Source organism: Diabrotica virgifera, chromosome 5, assembly GCF_917563875.1.
Source record: "Diabrotica virgifera virgifera chromosome 5, PGI_DIABVI_V3a".
NCBI lineage: Eukaryota > Metazoa > Arthropoda > Insecta > Coleoptera > Chrysomelidae > Diabrotica > Diabrotica virgifera.
Genome location: NC_065447.1, coordinates 93868578 through 93888599, shown reverse-complemented (window position 1 = coordinate 93888599; position 20022 = coordinate 93868578). Strand labels below are relative to the sequence as shown.

Genomic DNA, 20022 nt, shown 5'->3' with positions numbered 1-20022 from the left:
AAATTTACCATCGAAATATCACCTTTTTAAAGTCAAAAATATATTTAAAAAAAGCAAAAAAAAGCACGAAAGAAAGCAATTTTTTGTCCCGTAGCTTTTTTCCACGGGGATATAGGTATATTCCCGTGGGCCACTCACAGCGATTTTGGGCCATTTTTCTTGTTATTTCGCAAACATTGTTCTGTAACTTTTTATACGCAGCTTTACATATATGCATATGCAATAGTACATTAATAGGAAGAAAAGTCAATTACCTTTAAAACGGTATACTGTAAGAGACGTAGACTATTTTTAAGCAAGATATAGTTTTTCAAAGCTTTTAAATTTTAAAATTTTTGATATATTTCAGTTTTATTTTTAAATTTCTAATTATAACTTTTTTCTTGATATACATGGTACAATAAAAAAAAGCTCATTTTCTTTACTGTATTGCAAACAATTGTAGGACAATTTTTAAACAAGATATGCTTTTTCTAAATGTGTAGGTATACCTACCAAGTTAGAACCATAATGGAAAACTTTTTTATTATTAACTGTATAAAAAAATACTCGTTAGAGAATGCTCTGCATAGTCTAAAAACTAAGATACAATCATCAGATAAAAAATTTTATCAATAGTTTACGAGGAATGTTAAAAAATATGAATTTCGGTCAAGAGTAAAGTACCTTTATATTTCACAATATCGAAAAGTATTATTAGGAAAAGTTATTTGGAATTAAAAATTATGGTACAATATGCAATTATATTCTTCTAATTAATAAAAATAAAAATAATTCAAAATTTTTCTCAAGTTACTGATACCCTTGGATATCCTACGGATATCTTGTTTAAAACTAGATCTAGATTTTTTTACAATACACCATTTTAAAGCAAAGAAAATAAGCTTTCATTTTATTATACCATGGATAAATCTAAATGTAAAAGAAAAAAGTTATAATTTAAGTTAAGAGAAATTTAAGAAATAATCGTAAAAAGTATCAAAAATCATTAAAAACTATAATTTGTTATAACCATAATTTATTGAATGTACCATTGCATAGCAATGTCTTCTTGTTGCAGAGATGCGTAGAAAAAAGTTAGAGAACAATGTTTGCGAAAAAATGGGGAAAATGTCCCAAAAATGCTGTGAGCGACGAAATTTGAAAAATCATATTTCAAAAACAATAAGTCCGAGAGAATTCTACTGAACGTCATTTTAAAGGGAAAGAATGGAAGTTTTCTTTATGTGAAGCAATAGCTATACCTATATCCTCGTGGAAAAAAGTTATGGGGCAAAAAACAAAATTGGTTTCTTTCGTGCTTTTTGTTTGCTTTTTTCTTAATAAATGTTTGAAAAAAAATATTTTTGACTTTATAAAGGTAATATTTTGATAGTAAATTTAACCTGGAACAATTTTTCTGTATACGCGTTTGTACCATAAGTGTCGAGAACTCACCCTAATTCCCCTTTGCCTAGGGACTAGTTCACCCCTTTCTCAAAACGCACCCCTTTAAATGGTAACATTCTGCGGTTTTTTCATATTTAGAGGTCTATTGACCATATGAAACAATAAAACCCCGTTTAACGATGTAGTTCCTTTTAGGTCTTTTATTTTGAACATAATCAAATTCATATTGAAAAAATAGGATACGTCCTGAAACATCCACGTAAGTAGTTAACTCTAAAAATGTGAATCATTTTTGATTAATAGCATATTCGGAAAGGGTTTGCAGATGTCACATATCTACGTAGGCGAAGCTGAAGTCAAGTAGAAAAAAATATAACAAGTGTTCGAAAAATAGTGTTAAACACGAAACAAACAAAAAACTATTGCATTGTTCGTAGATATTGCAAAAGCATGTGATATTCTAAATGGAGATGGTGGTCCAACTCTGAATCAAATAAAAACAAAAACTGCCTTTATTATTTTTCATTTTTACTCAGATTTGAGTATTTAGAAACTGTCCTTCGGTCCTTTTCCTAGACGGAGAGAAGGTAAAAGCGTGGCCAAAGTGTCCTCTATTTACTTTCTCCTATTTTCGTCGTCTCTTGTGCTTATATATTGTAGAAGCCAGAGATACAGGATGCATCCAGAAAGCAGTTAATTAACGAAAAGTCTTGGATTTAAAATATTGTTTATTATATTTTTATTTCAATTATTCTAATTGTTTAAACAGTAGTAAACTTTGTATCTAGGGTTTTTCGTTGTTTTCCTCGTACTGCGAGATATGTCGCTAGATTGCGTCTCAAAAGCTGGAATCATTGTATCGCGATGGTTTTCCTTAAATAGGGCAGGGTTGTTGATACTCGCTTCAGAGTTGTGACTGCATAGCTTCATTGAAGATGCCTGGGATGCTGAAATAGCTATATGGAGATGGTGGTCCAACTCTGAATCAAGTAAAAACAAAAACTGCCTTTATTATTTTTCATCTTTACTCAGATTTGAGTATTTAGAAACTGTCTTCGGTCCTTTTCCTAGACGGAGGGAAGGTAAATGCGTGGCCTAAGTGTCCTCTATTTACTTTCTCCTATTTTCGTCTTCTCTTGTGCTTATATATTGTAGAAGCCAGAGATACAGGATGCATCCAGAAAGCAGTTTATTAACGAAAAGTCTTGGATTTAAAATATTGTTTATTATATTTTTATTTCAATTATTCTAATTGTTTAAACAGTAGTAAAGTTTGCATCTAGGGTTTTTCGTTGTTTTCCTCGTACTGCGAGATATCTCGCTAGATTGCGTCTCAAAAGGTGGAATCATTGTATCGCGATGGTTTCCCTTAAATAGGCAGGGTTGTTGATATTCGCTTCAGAGTTGTGACTGCATAGCTTCATTGAAGATACCTGGGATGCTGAAATAGCTATATGGAGATGGTGGTCTAACTCTGAATCGAATAAAAATAAAAACTGCCTTTATTATTTTTCATCTTAACTCAGATTTGAGTATTTAGAATCTGTCTTTCGGTCCTTTTCCTAGACGGAGAGAAGGTAAATGCGAGGCCAAAGTATCCTCTATTTGCTTTCTCCTATTTTCGTCGTCTCTTGTGCTTATATATTGTAAAAGCCAGAGATACAGGACGCAGCCAGAAAGCAGTTTATTAACGAAAAGTCTTGGATTTAAAGTATTGTTTATTATTTTTTTATTTCAATTATTCTAATTGTTTAAAAAGTAGTAAACTTTGTACCTAGGGCTTTTCGTTGTTTTCCTCGTATTGCGAGAGCTGTCGCTAGATTGCGTCTCAAAAAGTGGAATCATTGTATCGCGATGGTTTCCCTTAAATAGGCAAGGTTGTTGATATTCGTTTTAGAGTTGTGACTGCATAGCTTCACTGAAGATGCATGGGATGCTGAAATATCTATATCGCTCATCCGGAAGAAAAGTGGCATAACTCAAAAAATGCATAAATGGAGTTATCTTGTTTAAATGACTCCAAATACCCTATACTTTATCAGGAAAAATGTCACATAGATATTTACTTCCAACTTCGAAAGATGGCGGTAGTGTCATTATTCATTTGATGGTGAAATAAATATTTTATTCCGGAACAACGACACTTTTCAGTTATGCTCAGACATTCGACGTGAACTTATCGTTATTTAACACAAAAACCGTTGTATTTCGAGAAGTGTCCTAGGTATTTTTCGTTAATTTTAAAAAAAGTGGCCAATATTTTAAAATAAAAGTGACATAACTCAAAATTCTGATCTTTTTTCTTTGTTAAACCAGATATCATAGTTTTTTTGGTTTTGCCTCTTACACAATTAGAAACATTCACTTATCCACATTCTTCGTTTTTAGTTTATGAATTTTTTATATGAGTATTTTTTATTTATGAATTTATGAGTTTTAATTTATGAATTTTGGCAGTTACCGTCTAAAATTTACAGTTAAATTAAGATCTAAAAAAATCTATTTTTGTCAAAAACGTGTTTTTTGAGTTGGGACACTGTTCTTCCGGATGAGCGATATGGAGATGGTGGTCCAACTCTGAATCGAATAATAACAAAAACTGCTTTATTATTATTAAATGCTTTTGAGGCTAATCCATAATAAATCTACGATATTATTTATTATTATTTATCATGTTTTGCTTTAAATATAGGTATATAAATTAATATTCCGTACAAAAAAGTTGTGAATATCTTTCGAAAACAAAATTTATCTGTAACTGTGTAACGTTTCAATCAACCGATTGAACGTTACACAAAGTACCAAGCTTCGCTTACCGATACGTTTTTCATTACAGTTTAACTGTTTATTAACAGTAACTGTTTTGTTTGTATCTATTTTATTAGTCCAATCAACAGCCATTTTCACGTGGAATTTTGAGAACCAAGATCGATTTCTTTGAAAATTTGGATTTGTGTAGTAATTATAACCTTTGTCAAAATCCCTATGCCGAACTGCGCTTTTGCCCTGGGGGTGAAAACAACCCCATCTAGGGGATGAAAATTTTTTAATCAAAATAACTATGGAAATCGATATACCTAGTGACCAATTCTGAGTAAATTTTGTTCTATAATTTTTTTTTGCAAAATTGACGCTTTCCAAATTATTTGCGATTGAAACTATGCATTTTTCATTGAAAAAACTCACGTTTTATAACTGTTTTTTATGGATAACTTAAAAAAATTTAATTTTATAAAAAAACTATTCAGAACAAAATTGTAGCTAATAAAAAAACAAAGAGATTCGAGTCTGAAAGACCTATGTAAACCCAATAACGACTGAGTTATTGCTCTTTAAAGGATGGTTATTTTCGAAGAACATCGAAATGGAGAACCTTTAATCTCAAATAACCCGAATGTGGTGCAATTTTTTGGGACAACTTAAAAGACATCTTCAAAAGTTAACCGGTAATTGGTAGCTAGTTGAAACGTTTCGGGACCTGAAATTTCTATAAAGTTAATTTCAAGTGGGAAGCTATTCACTTATATTAGGATTGTAACGACGAGGGTTTAATTTTTACAAAAAAAAAAAGCAGAGAGCGACTTTATTTTTGTCATAAGTCAGTCAGTTCTTATGCAAAAAACTTTTGTCAGAGCTTATTTGAAAGGTTTTTTATTAAACTTTAAAAGATGTCTGATAAGTTTTCATAAAATATTGCACCACATTCGAGTTATTTGACTTTAAAAGTTCCTCAGTTCGAGGTTCTTCGAAAATGACCATCCTTTACAGAGCAATAACTCATTCGCGTTTGGGTTTACATAGGTCTTTCAGACTTCAATCTCTTTATTTTTTTATTAGCTACAATTTTGTTTTAATGATTTTTTCTATAAAATTAAGTTTTTTCAAGTTATCAATGGCAAATAACTTGGAAAATGTCAATTTTGCAAAAAAAAATTATAGAACAAAATTTACTCTGAATTGGTCACTCTATCGATTTCCATTGTTATTTTGAATAAAAACCTTTCATCCCCTAGATGGGGTTGTTTTCACCCCCAGGGCAAAAGCGCAGTTCGGCACAGGGTAGATTTTGAAGAAGAGTGTCAACTGAGCTTAAACCCAAATTTTCATTAAAATCGGTGTTGATTCTCAAAATTCCACGGTTTTACAGGTTTACGGTTATTTACCGCTGATAAGTGGACTATATAGCTATTTTTATGTCTCATATTTCGTTTTTCGTATGATTTCTTCTTTCAGCACATCTTCATTATCGTATCGAATCTTGAATTATTGCATTATGTGTTTTGTGAATTTTAGATTATATTCGTGCTTTAGTTGTTTGCATTTAACTTGCAAATCAAAAAGTAGTCTTAGTTATAATCCACTCCTCTTGCTTCTAATTCTATCAATTTAGTTTCATTTTATTCGAACTGAGTTAAATTGTATTTAAAATTTTTAGTTCAAAATCCATATCATTTATACGTTGCTGGGCGATTCCTATAACTACTATTCCGTTATATACAGTACTTAGAGTACTTAGAAAATGATACTCAAGATTTTTGATAAGAATTTATTAATGAAAAAAGTTAAATATTATAAATGGTATAAATAAAAGTGATTAAATGTAATTTATTTTTAGAAACCTATCTATGTATGTGACGGAATACCTAATTTCTAATTATTTCTGATATTTTTATACGATTTTGTTAAACTTTGTACCTACTTACGACTTATACATATAATATATGTACAGCGTGTCTACTTGAGTTGGAAACATATGGGAAACTTTTTTATTATTAATTTTACGAAAAAAAGTTATTCTCTATAAAAAGTTCTGCATGCCCCAAAACCTAAGATTCAATTATCAGATACTCAATATTATACGAGGTATGTCAAAAAATATGAATTTCGGCTAAGGGTAAAGTACCTTTATTTCTCTCAATATCGAAAATTCTTATTATGAAAAGTTGTTTGGAAATAAAAACCAAGCTCAAATACGTAATTACATGTTCTAATTGGAAAAAAATATTTTCCAAATTTTTCTCAAATTTATTGATACTAACTTCGTTTTTATTCATTACACATACGATAACTCTTTTATTATTACTTTTACGAAAAAAAGGTATTCTTTATAAAAATCTCTGTATGTCCTAAGACCGAAGATTCAACCAACAGATATGACATTTTATTAATTTTATACGAGTTATGTCAAAAAATACGAATTTCACTCAAGAGTAAAGTACCTTTATTTTTCACAATATTGAAAACGGTTATTAAAAAAGTTGTTTAGAATTAAAAACTATGTGTCAATATGCAATTACATCCTTCTAATTGAAATACTGTGAGATATAAAGGTGCTATAATATTGAGCGAATTTCATATTTTTTGATACACCTCGTATAAAATTAATAAAAGTTGATATATCATGGTTGGGTCTTAGATTTTAGACCATGCAAAGTTTTTTGTGAAGAATAACTTTTTTTCGTAAAATGAATAATAAACGAGTTATGATATTTGTAATAATTAAAAACGATGTTGGGTATCCATAAATTTGAGAAAAATATTTTTTTTTTCAATAAGAAGCATGTAATTGCATATTTCATCTTAGTTTTTAATTCCGAACAACTTTTTATCATAAGAATTTTCGATATTGAGAGAAATAAAGGTACTTTACCCTTAGCCGAAATTCATATTTTTTGACATACCTCGTATAATATTACGAAAATTTGATATCTGATAATTGAATCTTAGGTTTTGGGGCATGCAGAACTTTTTCTAAAGAATAACTTTTTTTCGTAAAATTAATAATAAAAAAGTTTCCCATATGTTTCCAACTCAAGTAGACACGCTGTATATCATTAAACTTAAAACATAATTTTCGCTTGAATTTTTTTAGTCAATCGGACAAAATTGGTTGAACCATTATATTTGCTTTAAAATAAACCAATTCTTTGGACAAATATATAAAACAAAATACAGCTAGAGTTTATTACTGCTAGAGATAACTGATCACAAAGCTAGTTTTGTCAATGTCAAAACAGAGTAATACAACCACATGTACAGGTTGCTAGAATGTTACTAGTTAGTTAATTACTTTAATTTCTATTGCTTTCCAGATGTTGACTTGGAGTTGATTAATTAAAATTAATAATTACAATATCTGTTGGTATTAAATTCAAAAATGTATAGACGTTTTCATTAGTTCCTCATTAAGACATATATTATTATTTTTAATATATACCAAATGTTTATTTTCCAAATTCAATAAGCAGACAATAGTTTATTGTATGATTCTATATAATTTAGGTTCCGTCCTATAAAAAAACTTTATAATTACACACTTAATATAAAAACACCTTATCCAAATTATAATACTAAAAAAAACAATAAAAAACTTAAAAAATGAAAAATTTATGTCGTTTAGTTAACTTAACAAAAAAAGTGTATTTTGGAATGTTCAATTATTGTTGGTTCACTTTAGTTTTTGGTTCTTATTTAATTTTCCTGTTCTTTACAATTTCAGGTATATCTCTAAAAAAAAGTAATTTAGTTGAAGATACATTAAATTCTAATTACTACATTATATCTCTATCTCACTAAATCTATCTCCTGTATGAATCGGATGCTTCTTCTTCTTTTTTCAATGCCTGGATGAGTACCGTAGATAAAACAATACTAAGGACCTGAAACAAAGAGAAAAAATACATAAATATATTAATTTGCCTAAAATACGCAAAACTTAAACTTATTTCTATATCGAAAATATCAAGAATGTTGGTTCGACCTAAAATTTGAACAGATAATTTAACGGTAACAATGTTTTAATTAGTATTTGTATTCTTCTTTTCAATTGAATTATTGCAAGTGTTTCCGAAAAAAGCCCAATTAAATAAACGAATAGAAAAGATGGTTCAGATTTGACTACAGTACAGAGCCTACTCTACTATGTGCTTATACGTGCTTATATTTATATGCTTAATACGTGCTATAATTATATGCTCAATTTCAAATTATATTTCCTGACTTATTAGACTTTTGATCCAATTAAATAGTTTTAGCCCTAACTTTATATTTAGAGATGGTTGGTGTCCTTCTAGTCAGGGTTGAGAATACTACTCCGTAGGCCAGCTTCTTCCGCACTCATGTTTGTCCCTAGTCTTACTGACCTATTCATACAAGAAACCTGAAAATTTGATAGAACCATCTTGCTGATATAAGAGCATGCACGTCATGATTAGACCACCACATATCATATAACCATGACCAGATTAGTTCATTTAACACTAATTCAATTTCTTTGTATTCAGTACCATACTGAGTAATCAGAGCGCAAATATCTGAGCAGTAGAATTAAAGAAAGAAAATTTAAACATCTAGGCTTCATATTGAGATACTATAAGTACCGGCTACTTTAATTGATAATTTCGGAAAAAATACACAGTAAGCGTAGAACAAGACAGTCGTTACTCCAAAAACTGATGAAGTGGTTCTGGCTCATAATGGTCTAAATATTCATAAGTGCCCTAAGCAAGATCAGAATTGCCATATAAATAGATAATGTTTGCAGCGGACAGGTCATTCGAAGAAAACGAAGTATTTCGAGAATCAATGCTCATGACTAGGGAGCGGATTTATATGCGATCAATTTTGATGAAATATGCGCATATATATGCAGTAAAAAATTACGAAATATGCGCAAGATATGCACAAACATTCAAAAAATGCGCATTTCGAATTTTTGAAATGGCGCAAATTTTCTGTTCTATTCTATTCTAGGGGGTTCTTTTATAGGGGGGGCGGCAATCTCATTTATTATCTTTCAAATAAAATCATTATTTTTTTACATGCAATTTATTCATATTTTTTCAAAAACTGATACCAATAGTTACCTATTTAAAATAAAACAACAATATCAAATATCACTATATATATATATATATATATATATATATATATATATATATATATATATATATATATATATATATATATATATATATATATATATTTACTCCCAGCGTATGAAGTGAGCCACATATCAAAAGAAACTGCGGTTGAAGTGAGGTCCTGTACAAAGTGAGGTCCAGTATACGGACCTCACTTAGTCAATCAATGTAAGACTTTTTCGTAGACATGTACTGATAGCAAACACTGTTTTTTTACAAAAAAAAGTGGGACCTCACTTTGTATGGTCCACATCAATTTTTAGTTCAGAGATTTTCCGCATAGAGGCGCTGACTTTGGCGTATATTTTCTAACCATGTATATTCTATGCCCTGTTGAATAACTTACGATACACATAGTGAGGACCATACAACTGGCAACATCTGTTCAACCAATCTTTAAAACAGTGGATCGTCAATCGTCGCATAAATTCAAACAGTACAAAAATGTTTAATACTTTAATCCTTTTTGAGAGCGTAGGCGCAAAATTTCGGTTGAGTTCTTTTTAAACGCATTTATTTTTTTCGAATCCTGAGATAACTAATAGGTATTTTTAAAAAATTTAAACGCAAAATAGAAGACTACATTATTCCCGAGGGCAGAAAGTCCCTTATAATGAACACAAAGTTTCTTTTGTAATATATATTTAAAATTAAAAATCAGACTATTTTTTTTCACTCCAGTGACTTATTAAAATAAATATTATAGAAGTTCTCAAGGACTTTCGACCATGGATAATACAGTAATATTTCTTTCTGCGTTTAAATGTTTTAAAAATACTTATGTAGTATATGTATGATATAAGTGTTAAAAGTACACGTTTAAGGCACGCATGTGAAAGTTTGCAGAATGAGCGACAGCGAGTTCTGCAATTCACATGAGTGCCTTAAAAATTCACTTTTTAACACGCATATCATGCAATATTTTTTCTACAAACGTAATTACAGGACAATATCTACAAAAACTTTTACTTGAACTTGACTGACATTCCATTTTTATATTTTTTTGATATTACATCAAAATTGCCTATACGATCAATACGAATTGCAGTGCCATAAAAATTTTAAAGCACTAGTGCCTTAAAGCAGCGCCGGATAAAGGGTCGGGCGAGCCGGGCGACCGCCCGGGGCGCCAGAATTTGGGGGCGCCAGAATTTGGGGGCGCCAAATTTTGAGAGACGCTGATATATAAATATAATATTTGCCCCTATCCGTGGCTCAGTGGTAAGAGCGCCTGCCTTTGGATCGAAAAAATCCGAAAGGTTGTGGGTTCGAATCTCACCAGGGTCGGAAATTTTTCATTTATTATAAATTAATAAATGAATAGTTTCTGTCCTCGTGGGATCGGTTCTCACCGGAGGGACCGCAGACGTTCGGATTCAATTAGCGTCTCTTTGCAAAGACAATGACGTCGACATTGCAAAGTAACAAGCCACTTACTCAACACACACACTACTTACACATGAAACTAGGTACCTAACTGTTCAAAATTACCGTACCTACCATGCCAATGGCCATTAGTTGCCGAGGCATTAGCTAAACAAAAAAAAATATAATATTTTTTACATTCACTATTTTTTTGGACTTTATAGATTATCTTTGGGCTAATATTACTCCTAAGACAATTAATATTAAATAATTGTAACAATAAGAAAACTATTTCTAGCTCACAAAAATTCTCTAATAAAAATAATGCAACCTAAAAATTGTTATGGCTTTTAAAGGTCATTTGTCAGGTAATACCTATCACTTTTATGGTATTACAATGTTATACATACACACTTAAAATACACGAAGATCAGATTTACGAAGTATCAACAAATTTATGAATAGTCAGTGATATTATTATACTGCTGCTTGTCATTATAGCCTCAATGGTTAAATAGTTTTGTCTTCCTGTTCTGTAAACTTTGCTTTATCAACATTGTCGTGTGTCCGTGGGTGTGTAATTTGAAATAAAAAAAAAACAAACCAGGTATATCTATGTGAATTAGAATTGACAAGTTCTTTTTCATAATATGAATATATAGAAATTTATTTCGAATACTTTGTACGCGTTAAGATGTTTCACTTTTTGCATAAAAACGGCACGAACGACGTATGAAAAAAAGGAATAATAGATTTTTGTATATATCATAAATTGAACGAGTAATTCCAAAATGATTTGTTATTTGAAATATCTCAGTGGCATACTATGTTTTTGTTTAAAAAAAATTCACACCATTTCAACAGTAGATATAAAATTATTAATTTTATGTCAAAAAATGCGCAATAATTACCTCTTAAAACACATCAAATTTCATTTGCATATCTGAACCGGCTTTAGAACAATAAAGAAATCGTCAGTTTGTAAGAAAAATGTCAACACCCCATATCTCGGAAACGAAGTATTTGCTGACATACGCTTATAGAGCAAACTGTCATTATTTTTTCATATAGAATTAACTGTTAAAGTTTGTCGCATTTATTTAGAAACATCCTGTTTTTTCTTGACCACCCTGGATTTCCATAGTTTTTCCTGTATTATTTCACTTGACCGTTATTTTCAGTTCTTTCTGTTTTTCCAGTCCTGCAGGTTTCTTTTCTAATATTGCTTCGTCCATTTTATCTCTAAAAGATTTTCGGGGTCTGTCTCTCTTCCTTCTTCCTATCGGGCTCCAATCTGTTATTCTGTTTATCAACGATTTTGGTCTGCTCTTCTGCCATATCCGTACCAGGTTAATCTCTTTTGTCCTATGTTGTCTATTATCCCTTGAATTCATTACCATTATTTTCTTAATCTCTATGTTATTTATTCTATCCCTTCTACAGCTTCTACTTAGGTATTCGATCTCTGTTGCTCTTATTTTGCATTTGGTTTTCGTATTTTTTATTCAATTTTCACACCCATTATTCAGAATACTTTTTGTCATGGTGTTATATTATATTTTTCTTTTTGTTTTTATACTGATGTTCTTATCCCACAGTACCGGGTTTAATTTTAGTATGCAGCATATTGTTTGTCCTAGTAACTCGATACCTAAAACCATAGCTTGGTTCTATAGGTATCGAGTCATAGAGATAACAAAAAGCTCATGAGATAATAAAAAAAATAATGAATGATTTTATTTGAATTTGCATAGATGATTGTAAGGCCAAGGGTATCACAACGGCTCTAAAAGGAAGAGAAAAAATAAAGATGTACAAGCTCGCGTTTGCAAAGAATATCCGCATGCTATTTTATGCTAAGTGGATGCCACTCCCTCAATTTAGTTATTGGGGATGCAGCTATATCTTGCGCACAATCAACATGTTTTTTGGTCTTGTAGAAGATTTATACACATTAAATGATATAAATGAGTCAGATTAAATAAATTATTAGACGAATTTTTTGCTAAGCAACAACATTTTTGTTTAATTTAGTAGTATTTTGTATTTTGACAACGACACCCGATTTGGGCGTCGAAACGATAATAAAATTAAAAATGAATAACCATTTTCAATTTCGTTGCAAAACGAAAATACAGCCGAACGATATTCCAGTCCAATCAGAGAGTGCTGCAAGCACCTCTACCGGTTTCGAAACTTATTAGTCTCTCATCAGGAGGCACATATGCTGCTCTCCCTGATCCAACCAAAACAAACCCCAGCGTGCAGTCCCGAATTGCAACGAACGAAATGGCATAGATGCCCTAGCGGCAACTGCTAGCAAAAGACTAAGTTTTCACTCTAATGGCATATAACATATCCCACCAGAATGAAAACAATGGGAACCTTCTCTGGTTACACCTCCGAGGCTTCTACAATTTGCAAGCCATTCGGATGCTGAGACTAAGGAAGATGAGGGAATTCTACAATTTACAATTCACGTCACATCTGCTCAGCGCGGTAAAGTTCCAACGAGACTGGTTCCCTTCATACTCCACACAGAGTAAATGTAAATCAAAAATGAATAACCATTTTCAATTTCGTTGCAAAACGAAAATACAGCCGAACGATATTCCAGTCCAATCAGAGAGTGCTGCAAGCACCTCTACCGGTTTCGAAACTTATTAGTCTCTCATCAGGAGGCACATATGCTGCTCTCCCTGATCCAACCAAAACAAACCCCAGCGTGCAGTCCCGAATTGCAACGAACGAAATGGCATAGATGCCCTAGCGGCAACTGCTAGCAAAAGACTAAGTTTTCACTCTAATGGCATATAACATATCCCACCAGAATGAAAACAATGGGAACCTTCTCTGGTTACACCTCCGAGGCTTCTACAATTTGCAAGCCATTCGGATGCTGAGACTAAGGAAGATGAGGGAATTCTACAATTTACAATTCACGTCACATCTGCTCAGCGCGGTAAAGTTCCAACGAGACTGGTTCCCTTCATACTCCACACAGAGTAAATGTAAATCAAAAATGAATAACCATTTTCAATTTCGTTGCAAAACGAAAATACAGCCGAACGATATTCCAGTCCAATCAGAGAGTGCTGCAAGCACCTCTACCGGTTTCGAAACTTATTAGTCTCTCATCAGGAGGCACATATGCTGCTCTCCCTGATCCAACCAAAACAAACCCCAGCGTGCAGTCCCGAATTGCAACGAACGAAATGGCATAGATGCCCTAGCGGCAACTGCTAGCAAAAGACTAAGTTTTCACTCTAATGGCATATAACATATCCCACCAGAATGAAAACAATGGGAACCTTCTCTGGTTACACCTCCGAGGCTTCTACAATTTGCAAGCCATTCGGATGCTGAGACTAAGGAAGATGAGGGAATTCTACAATTTACAATTCACGTCACATCTGCTCAGCGCGGTAAAGTTCCAACGAGACTGGTTCCCTTCATACTCCACACAGAGTAAATGTAAATCAAAAATGAATAACCATTTTCAATTTCGTTGCAAAACGAAAATACAGCCGAACGATATTCCAGTCCAATCAGAGAGTGCTGCAAGCACCTCTACCGGTTTCGAAACTTATTAGTCTCTCATCAGGAGGCACATATGCTGCTCTCCCTGATCCAACCAAAACAAACCCCAGCGTGCAGTCCCGAATTGCAACGAACGAAATGGCATAGATGCCCTAGCGGCAACTGCTAGCAAAAGACTAAGTTTTCACTCTAATGGCATATAACATATCCCACCAGAATGAAAACAATGGGAACCTTCTCTGGTTACACCTCCGAGGCTTCTACAATTTGCAAGCCATTCGGATGCTGAGACTAAGGAAGATGAGGGAATTCTACAATTTACAATTCACGTCACATCTGCTCAGCGCGGTAAAGTTCCAACGAGACTGGTTCCCTTCATACTCCACACAGAGTAAATGTAAATCAAAAATGAATAACCATTTTCAATTTCGTTGCAAAACGAAAATACAGCCGAACGATATTCCAGTCCAATCAGAGAGTGCTGCAAGCACCTCTACCGGTTTCGAAACTTATTAGTCTCTCATCAGGAGGCACATATGCTGCTCTCCCTGATCCAACCAAAACAAACCCCAGCGTGCAGTCCCGAATTGCAACGAACGAAATGGCATAGATGCCCTAGCGGCAACTGCTAGCAAAAGACTAAGTTTTCACTCTAATGGCATATAACATATCCCACCAGAATGAAAACAATGGGAACCTTCTCTGGTTACACCTCCGAGGCTTCTACAATTTGCAAGCCATTCGGATGCTGAGACTAAGGAAGATGAGGGAATTCTACAATTTACAATTCACGTCACATCTGCTCAGCGCGGTAAAGTTCCAACGAGACTGGTTCCCTTCATACTCCACACAGAGTAAATGTAAATCAAAAATGAATAACCATTTTCAATTTCGTTGCAAAACGAAAATACAGCCGAACGATATTCCAGTCCAATCAGAGAGTGCTGCAAGCACCTCTACCGGTTTCGAAACTTATTAGTCTCTCATCAGGAGGCACATATGCTGCTCTCCCTGATCCAACCAAAACAAACCCCAGCGTGCAGTCCCGAATTGCAACGAACGAAATGGCATAGATGCCCTAGCGGCAACTGCTAGCAAAAGACTAAGTTTTCACTCTAATGGCATATAACATATCCCACCAGAATGAAAACAATGGGAACCTTCTCTGGTTACACCTCCGAGGCTTCTACAATTTGCAAGCCATTCGGATGCTGAGACTAAGGAAGATGAGGGAATTCTACAATTTACAATTCACGTCACATCTGCTCAGCGCGGTAAAGTTCCAACGAGACTGGTTCCCTTCATACTCCACACAGAGTAAATGTAAATCAAAAATGAATAACCATTTTCAATTTCGTTGCAAAACGAAAATTTTGTTTTGGTTGGATCAGGGAGAGCAGCATATGTGCCTCCTGATGAGAGACTAATAAGTTTCGAAACCGGTAGAGGTGCTTGCAGCACTCTCTGATTGGACTGGAATATCGTTCGGCTGTATTTTCGTTTTGCAACGAAATTGAAAATGGTTATTCATTTTTGATTTACATTTACTCTGTGTGGAGTATGAAGGGAACCAGTCTCGTTGGAACTTTACCGCGCTGAGCAGATGTGACGTGAATTGTAAATTGTAGAATTCCCTCATCTTCCTTAGTCTCAGCATCCGAATGGCTTGCAAATTGTAGAAGCCTCGGAGGTGTAACCAGAGAAGGTTCCCATTGTTTTCATTCTGGTGGGATATGTTATATGCCATTAGAGTGAAAACTTAGTCTTTTGCTAGCAGTTGCCGCTAGGGCATCTATGCCATTTCGTTCGTTGCAATTCGGGACTGCACGCTGGGGTTTGTTTTGGTTGGATCAGGGAGAGCAGCATATGTGCCTCCTGATGAGAGACTAATAAGTTTCGAAACCGGTAGAGGTGCTTGCAGCACTCTCTGATTGGACTGGAATATCGTTCGGCTGTATTTTCGTTTTGCAACGAAATTGAAAATGGTTATTCATTTTTGATTTACATTTACTCTGTGTGGAGTATGAAGGGAACCAGTCTCGTTGGAACTTTACCGCGCTGAGCAGATGTGACGTGAATTGTAAATTGTAGAATTCCCTCATCTTCCTTAGTCTCAGCATCCGAATGGCTTGCAAATTGTAGAAGCCTCGGAGGTGTAACCAGAGAAGGTTCCCATTGTTTTCATTCTGGTGGGATATGTTATATGCCATTAGAGTGAAAACTTAGTCTTTTGCTAGCAGTTGCCGCTAGGGCATCTATGCCATTTCGTTCGTTGCAATTCGGGACTGCACGCTGGGGTTTGTTTTGGTTGGATCAGGGAGAGCAGCATATGTGCCTCCTGATGAGAGACTAATAAGTTTCGAAACCGGTAGAGGTGCTTGCAGCACTCTCTGATTGGACTGGAATATCGTTCGGCTGTATTTTCGTTTTGCAACGAAATTGAAAATGGTTATTCATTTTTGATTTACATTTACTCTGTGTGGAGTATGAAGGGAACCAGTCTCGTTGGAACTTTACCGCGCTGAGCAGATGTGACGTGAATTGTAAATTGTAGAATTCCCTCATCTTCCTTAGTCTCAGCATCCGAATGGCTTGCAAATTGTAGAAGCCTCGGAGGTGTAACCAGAGAAGGTTCCCATTGTTTTCATTCTGGTGGGATATGTTATATGCCATTAGAGTGAAAACTTAGTCTTTTGCTAGCAGTTGCCGCTAGGGCATCTATGCCATTTCGTTCGTTGCAATTCGGGACTGCACGCTGGGGTTTGTTTTGGTTGGATCAGGGAGAGCAGCATATGTGCCTCCTGATGAGAGACTAATAAGTTTCGAAACCGGTAGAGGTGCTTGCAGCACTCTCTGATTGGACTGGAATATCGTTCGGCTGTATTTTCGTTTTGCAACGAAATTGAAAATGGTTATTCATTTTTGATTTACATTTACTCTGTGTGGAGTATGAAGGGAACCAGTCTCGTTGGAACTTTACCGCGCTGAGCAGATGTGACGTGAATTGTAAATTGTAGAATTCCCTCATCTTCCTTAGTCTCAGCATCCGAATGGCTTGCAAAGAATGGCTTGCAAATTGTAGAAGCCTCGGAGGTGTAACCAGAGAAGGTTCCCATTGTTTTCATTCTGGTGGGATATGTTATATGCCATTAGAGTGAAAACTTAGTCTTCTGATAATAAAATTATTTTTTTCAATTTAATTGTGGCTTATTTTCCATCTAAATAGTTATTTATACACATTTTTTACTGGTTGTTGATAATGTGCATTTATCTTTTACCTCGCTTCTTCGTCGCTTGAACTTAAAATGTGCTCGCTATGCTATGCCCTATGTTGGATAAGTTATAAGTAATAACTCTCCTACTATTTTTTAAATAAATATATTTTTACATAGTTCTTTATGGTAAAATTTTGATTTTTTTCCTATTTTTTTATATTTGCAGTAAATTTGTATATTCTTATATGAAGGGGCGCCAAATTTTATTTTGCCAGGGGCGCTCAGAACCCTAAAACCACTATTTTTTAAATAAATATATTTTTACATAGTTCTTTATGGTAAAATTTTGATTTTTTCCTATTTTTTTATATTTGCAGTAAATTTGTATATTCTTATATGAAGGGGCGCCAAATTTTATTTTGCCAGGGGCGCTCAGAACCCTAAAACCGGCCCTGCCTTAAAGTAGCATTTTTAACGCACGTATGGAGTTCTAAAAATTGCATTTTTAACACGGTTGTAGAAAAAAGCCTTTAAATGAGGTGTCACATGATGTACTTACTTTCCTATTTAAAAAAATCAAAGTTGTGCCTGTCACCTGAAGAAGAGGGATCGCGTAAAGTTCGAAACATTGACGCTATAATATACTATGATTATTTTAAAAATCGACCTATCCGAGCGTTTTTCTTATGTGCTAAAAATAAATAAGGTAATAAGGGGGGTAAAACTTATTCCAGCGAACTGTATTTGTAACAACCAAGGTAGGGATGGCGGTTGTTGAACAAAAAACCGGTTTTCGGTTATACCGGTTTTTTACTTACGGTTTAACCTGACGGTTATAACTGGTCAAAAAAAGCGGTTGTTCCAAAAACCATTTTTCGGTTTTTTTAATCAGAAGCAAATACTCGATAGGTTATAATGTTAATATAATGTTATATGTTACATACATTTATATTGCAATTCAGTTTGCTCAATTTTCCTCCCGAAAAATTCCCCAACCAATTCAACCTATAAAAATTTTCCCATGTGCTTTCAAATTACCCTAAAAATGGGCGAAAGTACCCCAATCTGGCATCTCTGATTCGTCGCTCGTTGTAGACGGCGTCGGTGTATATTGCGTTGTCAATTGGGATATTCCCAAAACTCCCAAAAGTGATGATCCTACCGATCTACCGACATGTCCCTAGGATCTATCGAGTTTAAAAAAATATCCAAATGACATATTTTACTTAAGAGGAAACAGTAGCGATCAACAGGTAGCGAAAACGCGTTCCAAGATTGCGGCTGTAATTTTGAATATTTTTTCGAGATATGTGGCACACGTATTCGTAATATAATAAAGAATGGCGGTACAGAGCCCAATTTAAAAAATATATTAATATGTGGAAATTACTCTGTAATTAAATACAATATTAAAAAAACGAGCCTGTACCGCCACTAAGAAGAACAAAAAAATACATTTTCTTCAAATAAACTTTTTTATCCGATGATAAAATTTTTTATTTCATTAGTAGTTCCAAAATGACACAAAATCTAGGCATCTGATAAAAAAGTTTATTTGAAGAAAGTGTATTTTTTTGTTCTTCTTAATGGCGGTACAGACTCGTTTTTTTAATATTGTATTTATTTACAGAGTAATTTCCACATATTAATATATTTTTCAAATTGGGCTCTGTACCGCCATTCTTTATTATATTACAAATACGTGTGCCAAATATCTCGAAAAAATATTCAAAATTACAGCTTCAATCTTGGAACGCGTTTTGGCTACCTGTTTATCGCTACTGTATCACCTTAAAAATAAATTTGATAAACCAATTCATCATTTATTGCCATCAAAAAATTTCAGTAGGTAGTATTTTTTAACACGTTTGTATAATACCTTTCATTTCCTAAGAATTATGTATTATTTAAAAATTACATAATGGAGATTCCTAATCGTATTTCGGTATTCACATTTCATACAAGTCTCAAAGTACTCAAGTATAAACAATTTTTAGATGATTTTGGGAATATCGATTTCAAGCAGATCACTTACCTTTTTATGGAAATATTCATGTGTCTCATAAAAGCTGATGTGACACTTTCGTCCAGTTCTTTATTAGTAAATAAAAGTTGAATTATGGTTGTTTGGGTTAATAATTACTTCGCATCAGGGCCGGCCCTAGGGTTTGCGGCGCCCTAGGCGAAAACAAATTTTGCGCCCTCATTACAGTTGAAAAAGTTCAACTAGCACTTTACCGGGACACGGTATTTCAACTCTGTGTTATGTTAATAATTTAATTTAATTTAATAAACCTTTGATTAATGACTGGGATATATAAATAAAATAACTGCTATTTTACATAACACAAACTTTAATTTCATAAAAAGCAAATGTAATTACATAAGACGTACTTTAACCAAAGGCATATGGGTTTAATGGGTCAAAGTTGAATTCTGTACATATAATTTTCATCATAAAAAACGGAGACTCAAAGTTAGTCTACAAATCTTTTATAACACTGTCTTAAACAATACACTGACTAACATATTGCAATATTGTTTGCTATTGGATTACTGTTCTATTAACTTCGGACTGAAAGTCACTTTTA

The 20022-nt window shown here is 33.5% G+C and overlaps 1 protein-coding gene across 1 annotated transcript in view; it reads right to left on the bottom strand.

Moving 5' to 3' along the window:
- Positions 1-7967: 7967 nt before the first annotated feature.
- LOC114330894 (probable RNA-directed DNA polymerase from transposon BS) overlaps positions 7968-20022 on the bottom strand; it is a 62609-nt gene continuing 50554 nt past the window's right edge. Inside the window, exon 3 of the mRNA XM_050651971.1 lies at positions 7968-8048. Within this exon, the coding sequence (XP_050507928.1) occupies positions 7968-8048 (81 nt within the window). The remainder of the gene's footprint in view (positions 8049-20022) is intronic.